The sequence below is a fragment of the Gobio gobio genome, assembly GCF_949357685.1.
Source record: "Gobio gobio genome assembly, chromosome: 12".
Lineage (NCBI taxonomy): Eukaryota > Metazoa > Chordata > Actinopteri > Cypriniformes > Gobionidae > Gobio > Gobio gobio.
In genome coordinates, this window is record NC_137105.1 from 55,954,167 (window position 1) to 55,967,790 (window position 13,624).

Here is a 13,624-nt window from a genome sequence, read left to right on the forward strand (position 1 = left end):
TCGTTGCCGGAAGTTACACAGCTGATGTCACAGATTCTAACTGAATCTGAATTCAACAGTTTTGAATCTGCTGTTACTTCCGAACTGCAACATGCCAGTAAGGGCAATTTGAGAGAAGGTGTTGTAAAAATCCTAAAAAATCTCTTAGGACCTAAAATAGATTGGTCGAAAATTACTAGATGTGTACAAAAGAAAGGAGATACTATAAGTGAATACACTGAAATATTTTGTCAGGTAGCTGCAACTTACAGTGGAATAGTGGAGGATTCTGAAAGTGTACTAGATGATAGAGGAGCTCTAATCCGTATTTGGGCAGATGGTCTTATAGCTGAGTACAGATCAGCCTTGCCATTCCTAGATGTTACGTGGGCTAACTGAACTCTCAGAAGTAACCTAGACAGGTTAGCTACATACGAAAGAGATGCTGATGTTAAAACCCAAGTGAGAATAGCAGCAGCTTCGTTTAACCCAACGAAACAAGACAATAGATGGACTAAAAAAGAAAGTACATGCCACTACTGTGGAAAATTAGGGCATTGGGAGAAAGAATGTAGGAAGAAGTCGCAAGATAATAAAAGAAATAGAATGCATAATTCTGCTCCTTCTCAGCCGGCTTACAACCCTGATGTAGTTCCGCAAGTGTCCACTGAAACTTTAGGACAGCTCGTTCAGGCTCTTCTAAGAGCACAACAAGACCAGGAAAAAAACTAATTGCTGGGGCTGTGAGTAGCTACCTTTCACCTGTAATCCATCACAATGACAAAAGAATTTTTGTGAAAGGTAGCATACAAGAGAGAGAGATAGATTTTTTGCTTGATACAGGTGCAGAAATTACAGTAATTCCTACAAAATTGGCTGAAGATTTAAACATTCCGTACAAGAAAACTAAACTTTCTTTAACTGGTGTAATTGGTGAAGATTCCGTTTTGTATGAAACTCCGTCCATAGAGGTACAGTTAGGCCCAAAGACTCTGACTACAAAATTGCTTTGTGCTCCATTAAACACAGGTGCAATTCTAGGCATGGATCTACTCAGACAAGTACATTTAACTTTAGACATGTCCTCAGAATCTACTAGCATAAAAGTCTCCTCAGCACAAGTTTCTACCAATAAAGAAGCCACTCCTGAGTATAATTTCTTACAGAATCATCGAATTTGGGCTAAAGACAAAGATGATTGTGGGTTTTTGACAGGCGTGGAACCAGTCAAATTGACAGGAACTCCACCTCCTGTAACCAAACAATATCCACTCAATAAGGAAGCTATACAGGGAATCAAACCTATTGTAGAAAAATTGCTGGAGCAAGGAGTGCTAGTTAAAACCAACAGTCCCTGTAACTCACCCACATGGCCCATATAAAAATCCAATGGGACATGGAGATTGACCATAGATTACAGAGTAGCCAATAAACATATTGATAAAATCACCCCTCTAGTAGCAGATCCATCTACAATTTGTAATGGTTTACCATTAGATTGTAAGGTTTTTTCAGTAATCGATATGTCTAATGGATTCTTTTCTGTACCCTTGCACTCTGACAGCCAGGCGTGGTTAGCTTTCACAGTTGACTATGAGCAGTACAAGTGGACACGGTTGCCACAGGGATTCCAAAATTCCCCAACAATATACCATCAGGCTGTCATACGTGATTTGTGTGACCCAAAATGTCCAGTCAAACAGTCCACAATGATACAATATGTCGATGATATTTTGATTGCCTCTACAGATCATGAGGTACATCAAACTGAATTGAAAGCATTGTTGGACTATTTGCAGGAAAAAGTACACAAATGCAGCTTTCACAAAGCTCAAATTGCTAAAAACCAAGTCACATTTCTGGGTCAGACAATTGGTGCAGGAAATAGATCTATTACACAGGATCGAGCAGCTTCTGTCAAAGCTATACCTCCGCCTAATACAATTAAAACTCTCCGATCATTTTTAGGAACAGCAGGTTACTGTAGACCTTGGATTGAAGAATATGCCTCAATTGCACAGCCTCTCTATGACTTGTTGAAAGGCCAAGTTAAAGATTCTGATACTGTTCGTATGGAAGAAATTCAGCTCAAAGCTTTCAATGATTTGAAGAGAGCTCTATGTCAAGCACCAGCATTAGGAATTGCTCAATCTGATAGGCTCTTTGTGCTTTATGTACATGAACACTTAGGATTCATGACTGCATGTCTAATGCAAGATCATGGGGGCAGTTTACGCCCAATTCATTACTATTCTGGTAAACTTGACATAGTCGCTCAAGGGATGGGCCCTTGTCTTAGAGCAGTGCAGGCAGTTCATCTAGCCCTTCAGGCTTCATCAGGAATGGTGTTAGGACAGACGATAAATGTAAGATGCCCGCACAAAGTGTCCGCACTAATGAATCAAGCAAAAGTCACTTGTGTCACCTACTCTCGTTGGGGAAATTGGTTAACGACCCTCACAGCCCCGGACATTGTTTTACAGCGTGCACCAGTCACGAACCCATCCTCATGTATGATGTCAGCAAAGACTGAAGTTTTGTTAGAGGATGACATGACTCATGATTGTGTTACGCTTACATACGCAGCTACGAGTGAAATAGCAGAAACTCCCATTGAGAATGCAGAAATGAAGTTGTTTGTTGATTGTTCAGCTCAAGTAATTGAAGGTAACAGACGAGCAGGTTATGCAGTTACTTCTACCATTGAAGTGGTGGTTTCAGGTCGTCTTCCAGATCATTTTTCAGCTCAAGCTGCAGAACTAGTAGCCTTAACTAGAGCATGCACGCTAGCGTCAGGATCGGTTGCAAATATCTACACTGATTCCAGGTATGCTTTTGGGGTAATACATGATTTTGGTGTCATTTGGCAAAGTAGACAGTTTCTAACTTCTGCTGGGTCCCCCATAAAGCATGCTGGATTAGTAAAAGATCTAATGTTTGCCATGAAACTTCCAAAGACATTAGCGGTGATCAAAGTGAAAGCACATCTCACAACTAATACTATGGAAGCTAAAGGTAATGGTCTTGCTGATGTAGCTGCTAAACAAGCTTGTTCCTATGCAACTGTGCAAGTGTGTTCAGGTAGTGCAGTACATAAGACAATTTTGCCTCCTGAATCAATCATTGATTTGTACAAAGACGTTCCTCTATATGAAGCATGGACATGGTTAGACAAAGGAGCCACCGTGGATTCATTCGGTTGCTGGACAAGAGGGGGGAAGTACGTCGCCCCAGAATCACTGCTGCCATATTTGGCTCAACAAATACACAATTTGGGACACAGTGGTCCAGCAACCATGAATCACAGGTTCTCAAATCAATGGTGGAATCCAAAATTCAGAAATGTAGCCACCGAAACAGTCAAGAGATGCGTTACATGTCAGAAAAATAATGATGTGCCAGCAGCAACTACAGCAGCAACACATACCCCAGCTCCACCAGGGCCATTTCGTCACCTGCAAGTTCATTACATATCGTTGCCTCCTTGTAAGGGAAAAACTGATGTTTTGGTAGTGATAGACAAGTTCTCGAGATGGATAGAAGCTTATCCAACAGGGCGTGCTAAAGCTGCATATACTGCTAAATGTCTTGTCACTGATTTCATTCCCAGATGGGGATTACCAGATTCCATTGACTCAGATCAGGGTACACATTTCACAGGACAGGTAGTCAAGGAGGTGTCTAAAATGTTGAAAATTAAGTGGAATCTTCACTGCCCCTACAGGCCACAAGCATCAGGACAGGTTGAACGAGCAAACAGAACAATCAAAACTAGGCTAAGCAAAATGCATCAGGAAGGAGTATCATGGGTTGAGGCGCTGCCAGCGGTACTGTGTAGTATGAGAGCGTCACCCAACAGAGCTGTAGGACTGAGCCCTCATGAGATTATTACCGGACGCCCAATGCAGATGCCTGGTGTGATTGATCTTAGAAATGCTGATGTCCACATTGCTTCAGATGCCCTGATCACTTACTGTGAAAACCTCACCCAGGCAGTACAGAGTGCCAGAGAGAGAGTTGAGTCGTGTTGGCCGAAGCCACCAGAAGGTGGACACACAATCATCCCAGGTCAGTGGGTGATGATTAAGTCATTCAGAAACAAGCCGTTAGAGCCTAAGTGGCACGGACCACATCAAGTGATGTTGATTACAGCAGCTGCAGTGTTGTGTCAGGGAAGGAAAACCTGGAGTCATGTGTCACACTGTAGAGTTGTTCCTCCACCAACAGGAATAGGATAGGGCGGACACACGGAGCAGTGAGGAGCCCAGGAAAGAACCGAATGCAATAGGCATCGGGGGCCAATCCTTGGGTGAAGATTCCCTCGTAGGAATTCCCACACTAGTCCATCCTCACCTCACTGTTCTTTAGGTGTCGCATGAATTAAGAAATAGGGAAAGAAAGAACAACAATAGCAGAATCAGATTGAATAGAGGATAAAACCCTAATGGTTACAGTCTTTACAACAAATACTCTTTTGCTGTTGTTCTCTTTTGTTTTTTTTTTGTTTGTTTTTTTCTTAACTCTGTGCAGATACCACTTGACGATTATCCTGAGAACCATATGTACTGACCTAAACACCTGCATTAGAAGACCCAACCTCCAGGAAACAACTAGATCAACTGCAGAGACTACAACCAACACAGAAGAAAATACACAACGCAGAGACACATCTACGGGAACTTCAGTCATCCAGCAAAATGATCAAGATTGCCTTAATACTAACCATCATGGACCTAGCACAAAGTGTAGACCCCAGAAACAACATATTCTTAGAGCTGATGAATATGTCAAGAAATGCCTTGTTTGCTGGAAAGAACGTTTGCATGCCACATGCACCTTCAGTAGGAGCCGGAATCCCTTGGGTTGCACACCCTATCTCCAAATGTGACACGTGTACCTTATTTGATCATCATACCAGTGGATTATTCAACAAGGATACATGTCACAATGTAACCATTCCTCCAGTTTCTCAGTGTTGCATTCCTGGACAACCATCCTGCAACCTAACTTCAGCTACTCCCATCATGACAGATCTACTCCTGCCAATGATGTTCCACTGGTGCATAGAAAATTATGCTCCAACATCGACTCCACTGGGTGAAATTCCTTGTGAACGTTGCAGCTTTGTGATTGAAAGAGGAACAGATGAGTCTCATGTGTACGTCACTACTACAGAAAGGAAACAGGAAAATGATTTAAACGAGTGTCTGTCCAGGAATCCATCCCTACCGAAACTTTTTGCAATAAATCAGTTGTGTATGATTCCTCCACCAACTGGCACTTTCTGGTTATGTGGAACTTCTGTCTACAGCATTCTACCCAGCCAATTCAACGGCAGGTGCACCCTGGTCTATGTTTTGCCAGCTATCAGAGAAAACACACACTCCACCTCAAGCTCTCCAAAATTACATATTTCAGCTACTTCTACCAACCAAGATGGCTGCATTCCAGGACTCACTTGTGTTCAAACGTGGTGGTCAAGAACTCTTGGAGCCTTAATCCCATCGTATGGTGTCATGCAGGCTCTCGATCAAGTCAGAAGCCTGTCGGATTTGGCCCTGGGTAACATCACAGCCACTCTAGCTTCACACAAGATAATGATCTTACAGAACCGAGTGGCCTTGGATTACATTCTTGCAACGCAAGGGGGAGCCTGCACCATTATCGGACCTGAATGCTGCACTGGGTTAATGGATCCAACAGAGAATTTGAACAAAATCCAACAAGACATTCTTGATCTTTCAACAAAATTACAACAGATGACTGAAGACAATTCTTCATGGTTCGGAAACTTGATTGGTAAATCCTGGCTGTGGATTAAAGAAACAGCAATTCTACTGTTGTTTCTCCTACTATTCTACGTATGTGTCCACAGTATCAAGTGTTTCATTCAACAACTGACTCACACCTCGCACGAGAATATGACTGGTCCAACCATAAAAGAATATTACCCGTAAGAACTTCACGGACCTTAATTGCATGTTTGTTTCTGTGCCAACATGCAATTACAGATGAACAACACAGAGCAAGTGATATGTGCCTGTAATTTTTTCCAAGTTACATGACTAGAAGATGGGGCTTAGAATGGACTAATGAAGGTTTAAATTTGTATTATGTGAGAGTTATTAGAACTCTCAAAGGGGGAAATGCAGGATTACAAATTTAGGAAGGTACATAACTTTAGCATTTAAGGTAAAAATTATGATATCAGATTAATTAGTCTGCTATACAAATCTTCCAAGCCAGTTCCTGTTTTCTAAATTGAACACCATTTGTCTTTAGCCCCTGAGTGATTGGATTAGCATCTGTCCATTTGAGTGACACTGTTGTGCTGATTGAATCAGGACTGATGACAGGAATGTTTGGCGTGTGTCCCTATTTTCTATACAACTTTTGCATTGTATTGTTCAGAGTGCCTCCTCCCCTGCTGTAATCCCTCCACCTGAAATGTAGATAAATTACAATGTTTGGTACAGTTAAGTTAGACTTGATGACATCAGCGGAAAGACAGCACGTTCTCATTAAAGAATCCTGCTGAAGAAAAAACCTATCCAAGTCTCCTGGTCTCTTCTTCAAACGAGGAAAAGAAAAGTTCACAACACTCCTCTTTTCTAAATGATAAAAGTCAAACAAAAAGACAGTGCGGTGCGCCTCGCGCTTTCAAACCTGAAGAACACGTTCTGTCTGATCGGGACCTTAGTCATAAATATGGTGGATGGGCAGAGCAATCATGTGACTGAAACGGATGAATAGCACTATACAATAACCTCAATAACCACAAAAACAATATAAATAACTAAGAGGAATTTATTACATTTTACAATTTAATAATAACATTTACATTTTGCATTTATTTAAAGTGAGTTACAACAGAGCAGCAAAAGCAATCGGTCACACACTCAACAATATTCATAGTGTACAATGGCAGGTTTATTAGAAAGCTAGACTAGGAATCGAGAGCAGAGGTGAAATGCAAAGGAATATTCTGTGTGTGTTTATTAATGTTGTGGGATAGTTCACACACAAAACACAATTCTGTCCTCATTTACTCATCATGTCATTGCAAACCCATAAGACTTTTGTTCATCTTTAAAACATAAATTAATATATTTTTAATGAAACATATTTCTGTGCCTCCATTGACAGTCCAGGTCCAACCAAGAATATGGTAAACAGAAACTCAAATGTGCTGCATGATGAGCAAGAACCAATGAGTTCTTCTGTTTACCATATTTAAATCACTCTATGTTCATCATATAAAGCAACATGCCTCTTCAGAAGACTCCGATTAAACTAGTGTTAGTTTCTTTAATTAAATCTATGACGATAATTTTTTGTTGACAGCCTCTTTTTCATGACCAAGACGAGACGATGATGAGACAACACCAACATCATTAAACGACAACTGTGACTATATCAACATGAAATATCACTGACGAAAAAAGATGAGACTAATATATAGTTACAAAATAAAAACTCTGATTTGTTGAATAAATAGAGGAGACAAAATATTACATTGTTTTTGAGAAGCTTCTACGAGCTTTCATGCTTGCGGTTTCCAGATGTCAAGATTGTAAATCCCCCAACCAGAGCTTTTCTCTGAAGAGGACACATTTTCTGACCAGTGTTTTACTTCATATTTGCAATCTGACGACCATGTGCATGTGCTCTCTCTACACTGTGGATGATCTGAAAACAGCAAAACACAAGTAAGCTGGAGTTCAGCGATCTCCATTTGAGATATTCTGCTTAAATGAAAGTGTCGTTCAGTCTGTGTTCCTTCACGAGCCGCTTGTGCGACTAAATCTGCAACCTAAACAAGTTGTGTCGCTGTCAATGGAGGGACAGAGAGCTCTCAGATTTCATCAAGAAGATCTTCATTTGTGTTCTGAAGATGAACAAAGGTCTTACGGGTTTGAGACGACATGAGGGCGAGTGAATGATGACAGAGCTGTAATGTGTGTGTGAACTCACCCTTTAAGTGCTTGTGAGAGAGATGTGTGTTCAGCTGATGGTCTCAGCTCATTCCCTCAGAGAGGAGCAGAGAGGGCGAATGCTCCACCTGTAAAGTGAACACACTGCCTCAAGTTATCACTTCACTGTCATTAGAAGATGAGCATGAGATATCTTTAGTTTGGCTACTTCAGACTGAACTCGACTCATATAAGCCACAAGAAAATATCACAATTATTCTGAATAAACCAAGGCTCAATGGAGTATTCAAAGCTCTTTTTGGAGTAAAGGCTCACACAGAATATTTCCTTTAACTGGTGATGGTGATTTATGAATATGTCTCACATCAGACCGTGGTGTATAAACATCACTTGCCTCTCAGGGAAGGTTCATGAACTCCTGTGAGTTCTTATGTGTGGATCATGAAGAGAGCATCTTCTCTTTTGAAGAAGTCATTAGGATTCATTCATTAATATAAAGTTCTGACAGAGCAATCTACATCAATCTACATCTAAGAGGAATGAGATTGTTTCTAATAACCCAATCATAATGTGTGGCATTGCGTTTGAGCTGAAGCTGAAGAATGAACACTGGGAAACTGAGTAAACCCAACCCAACGCATCAAATATGAGATGAATCAACATATTACAATGTAGGGGTGACCCCGAATAGTTGAAGATTGGATAGGAAGAGCCTGATTCCACTACCAATCTCCCAGTGGAATCTCCGCAGAGGTGTTATGAAACGAGGATCATGCCATTGTGGCTGTATGGGGTGCTCAATAGCCCCTTTCACACACAGTCTTTACTGGTAAATGATCATCTTTGACCGTTGAGCCACGTCTCGCAGCTTCAACACTCGAGACCCAGCCTTCTTCTCCATTCATCAGCGCTGCTGCTCTGCAGTTTGATACTATTATACCCGTCTTGTGTTTTTAAGAGCAAACACGCGTTCTGTTCGATCATTCCTTATGCCTTTCACAAGACGTCATATGTTGTCATATTGAACAGATAGTGAAACTAAAGCACTTCTTCTCATGCGGGCGACTGAAGAGCGGCGCAGCGTTTAAAGAATTGACCGTATTTTGGTGCTGATGTGTGAACGGTCTCTTACCGGTAAAAAGTCAGAACGCAGTTGCTAATTTCCCGGGATTGCTGTGTGAAAGCGGCTAATCTGATTACACACACCGGTTTATACACACACGACTTATTGCGTTTTTCATTTGTATTTATTAGAAAGGTATATTCTGTTCTAATTTAATTCTGTAAATGAATATTTGATAGTTTTTCGGAGCATCAGTGTTGCGCTACTGAGAGTGTGCTAGCACAGGCCGATTTAATTTGCAGATCTGCAGTTTGGCCTTTCTGCTGTTATTCATTTGTTATTTTTTTAGGTTTATTTATCCAAAATGTTTTTCTACATTTTCTTCTATATCTTTGTGTGATGTTCTGTACATCGTGGCTTTAAAATGTTATGAGGACTCGTTTGAATGTTTATAACTAATGAATATTGTTATAAAGTGTGTTAATATTTGAATATCTCAACTAATGCTCTAAACTATAGAGAAGCCTCCAGTTTTATAATAATAACTATAGTCATAACTCTTTAATAAGAGTAGAGATATAATGAATATATAATATAGTGAACTCTCTAGAGTTATTTTTCTAGTTAACTGTCGAGTTTCTTGTCATTGAATGGCTTTCCGGAGGTAAATGTAATGTTGCGTGACATATTGTTCTCAAGCTTGACGTCTTTCTGCGGTTGAAACACTGATGGATGATCACATGACACAGGATTGATGTCAGTCAGTTGTTCTGGATCTTCTGATGCTCATTGATGTTTATTTGCTGCTGTAACTCGTAGTGAAGAGGAAGAGATGCCGCTTGAACTGAGGCGCTACAGCGATCTGTCACGCCACATTAAACAGAGGAAAACTCATTTATTGAGTGAATTTCAGAATAAAACTGACAGAATTTGAGGCTTTGTTTTGTCATATTGAGAGTGACCTGCTCTGAGTTGTGTGTCGGCGTGTGGTCAGTGTCCTCTTTGCTCTGAGATGTGTTTTTTCAGTCTTTGACTGGAGACGTCACACATAATAAACACACGTGACTGACAAAGACCGAGTGTGTCAAGTCAAGTCAACTTTATTTATATAGCGCTTTTTACAATGCAGATTGAAAACGCTGATGTCATCAGCTCATTTCAGTGATCATACAGTGACAATGTGAGCAGATCAGTCGTTTAGTGGAACATTTAGTGTCCCCAACTGAAGCCGAGTGTGTGAGTCTCACACTGATGAGAGTTGCCAGCCCTGCTATAATCATAGAAACATAAAACACACATTAAGACTTGCTAATAGTCAAAGATCTGCCCGATTACACACAAACATGGCTTTTAAATGTGTAGTTCTGAATAAACCGCATTTGAAATATTCCAGACATAGAAATATACATCCATTTCAGATCCATGTTAATATTACAAGAAATATTAAATAAAATATAAAATGCAAAGTTTTTATAATGATGTTTTTATATTTACTCTGTTTATGTTTTTATGTGTAATGTTCTTTTAATAGCATTAATAAACCCAACCCTAAGCCTTTAATATATTATTAACTTTCTAATGAGTTTTGAGAATGATTTTAATATTTCCATAACATGAACAAACATGACATCATGTAAACGGTCAGGAATTGTTATTGTGGGAATATTATTTTAATATCTCACAGAACTTTAGTGATTTATTCATCATAATAATGAGTAAAGGATGTTATAAGAACTTTTTATGATGACATGAAACATCAAATATTAGAGTTTTTCAATCTCTAGGACTCATTTCTCAATCCTCAGGTCACTTTATCTGAACTCTTCAGTGATCACATCTCTCTCTCTCACACACACACACACACTCACACACAATCACACACACACACACACACACACAGACACACACACACTCACACACACATGTTTGTTTTTGTGAAATGTGAGGACATTCCATAGGCATAATGGTTTTTATACTGTACAAACCGTATTTTCTATCCCCTTACACTGCCCCTGCCCCTAAACCTAACCCTCACAGGAGACTGTGCAGTTCACTTTCTGTGAAAAAAAACTTGTTCTGTGTGATTTATAAGCATTTTGAAAAGTGAGGACATGGGGAACGTCCTCATATTTCACCCTCTTTTTGTAATACCTATGTCATACCCATGTCATTATACACATTTGTGTCCTGATATTTCACAAAAACATGCCCACACACACACACACACACACACACACACACACACACACACACACACACACACACACACACACACACTCGTCTAGTGACTGTTGTTCTAGATGTTTCTCTCTTCTTGTGTTCAGACGCCTGTGATCTCACACTGGATCCAAACACAGCACACACTCGTCTCGTTCTGTCTGAGGGGAACAGGAAGGTGAAGCGTGTGAGAGAGGATCAGCCGTATCCTGATCATCCAGAGAGATTTGATGAATATCGTCAGGTTGTGTGTGGAGAGAGTCTGACTGGACGCTGTTACTGGGAGGCTGAATGGAGCGGACGTGCTGGTATATCAGTGACATATAAAGGAATCAGCAGGAAAGGACGGAGTAAAGACTGTGAGTTTGGATACAATGACAAATCCTGGAGTCTGTTCTGCTCTGATAACGGATTCTCTGTCTGTCACAATAATATCTGGACTGATATCCCTGACATCAGTTCATCCTCTCAGAGAGCAGGAGTGTGTGTGGACGTGTCGGCCGGCACTCTGTCCTTCTACAGCGTCTCTGACACACACACACTCACACACTTACACACATTCTACACCACATTCACTGAACCCCTCTGTGCTGGATTTAGGGTTTATTATTCTGATTCGTCAGTGTCTCTGTGTCAGATTAAACACACACACACACACACACACAAGTGTAAATCGTCTTTCTAACGTCCACATGCACACACTCATCAAATCTCACATAATTAATTAAATAAGTTTTATTAATCAATGTGTTTTTTCATTATTATGTTGAAGTTATGAATCTAGATCACACACACACACGCGCACGATCAGCTGTGCACTCTGTCACACACTCTCTCTCACACACACACACACACACACACTCTCTCTCTCTCTCTCTCTCTCTCTCTCACACACACACACACACACACACACTCACACTCTCACACACACACTCTCTCACACACACATTCTCTCTCACACACACACACACACTGCTCTGAATCTGTAGTAAGGCTGTAATAATATTGATATATTATCAGATTGCTGTAATATGTATATTGTAAACTGATGATGAGATGTAATAAAGGACTGATTGATTGGATCATGAAGTGGTTTATGAATGATTGATGTGAACTGATGACAGTATGAATAATCATGAATGTGATGAGATCAGCAGAATGAATTCTCTCAGAATCACTGAGTCTCTCTTTATTTATTTATTGATGTATTTACTGTCGGCTGTGAGGTCTGTCCTGCTCTTTCATGTGAAGCTGGAAATCTCAAAACAGTTTCTGTGATGATCCGGAGAGCACGTGTTCATATTTTCAGAGTGTCTTTAACGCCAAACAGGAAACTCATGAATATTCATGTAAGCTCCGCCCAGAGCCATAGAGAGGGCGGAGCCACCGAGTAAACGTGACGCGTTGTTGTGTCGGACTCTGATTGGCTGTTGAGCCACATGAAGGTTAATGATTGGCTAAGCGTACATTTGAAAACATGTCGTTGTTGCAGTGATACAGTTAGCAGAGCGGGGCTAGTTAACGGAAATATTAGCGATTAATATTGTTATTAACGTGTTTTAAATGAGTCTCGTTTAACCGTAAACATTCCCCCACGGACTTTCTGTGTTCAACAAGAAGAAACGATGGACATTAATTCTTATTTTCAGTAAGTAGCGTGTTAGCATCTGACCGAGAGTGTGTTTTCGTCCTGATGATGTTTATGATTCAGTTGGGTTATTAATATGGGACAATATCATGATGTTTTGTTCTATATAACACAGCTGTGTGCCTCCCTTCTCTGGGCTTGTGTGTTTTAATACATTTTCATTAGGGATGCACCGAATCCAGATTTTCGGGGTTCGGCCGAATACCGAATCCACTGGTTAAGATTCGGCCGAATCTGAAACCGAATACCGAATCCTACTCCCACCCGCAGTCCATTATCACAGTAAACACATTATAATGAACAACGTTAACAACGTCCGCAGCAGTGATGCTATTGACTATTAACTGTTGTGGTCAAGTTTACTAAAGTAAACATTGTCGTGTATGTTCTTCTCGCCGCTATTTCATGATGGTTTATAGAAAAATTACCCCGAGTCGTCCTCTGTTGTTTCAAAGAACAAATCAACGGAGAGCAGGAGGCGCGCGCTAGGGTTGTGCCGACATCGTGATGCCACGCCCCCGTTGAGAGTCTGTTGTGTGCTACACACTAATCCTCTTCTATAGTATTAGTTAAACTAAAAACTTAGCAGGGATTGCTCTGTAAATTAAATTGAGAATGTAACTAATGCATATATGCTATTTTAAATACTGTAGTCTATGCCAGATATAGAGCCTACATTTTGAAATAATTTGAGGCTGAAACATCCATAAGCATGCGTGTTTATTTTAGCACTTCCGTCAGTGAAACAACACAGCCTATAAAACAGAAACGATTTTCAGTGAA

At 40.4% G+C, this 13,624-nt stretch overlaps 1 protein-coding gene across 1 annotated transcript in view; it reads left to right on the forward strand.

Annotated features, from left to right (window-relative positions):
- The window catches only part of LOC307135117 (uncharacterized protein), a 55,812-nt gene extending 43,532 nt beyond the window's left edge, over positions 1 to 12,280 (forward strand). Inside the window, exon 10 of the mRNA XM_079831308.1 lies at positions 11,301 to 12,280. Coding sequence (XP_079687434.1) covers positions 11,301 to 11,878 — 578 coding nt within the window. The 3' untranslated portion in view covers positions 11,879 to 12,280. The remainder of the gene's footprint in view (positions 1 to 11,300) is intronic.
- Positions 12,281 to 13,624: the final 1,344 nt, after the last annotated feature.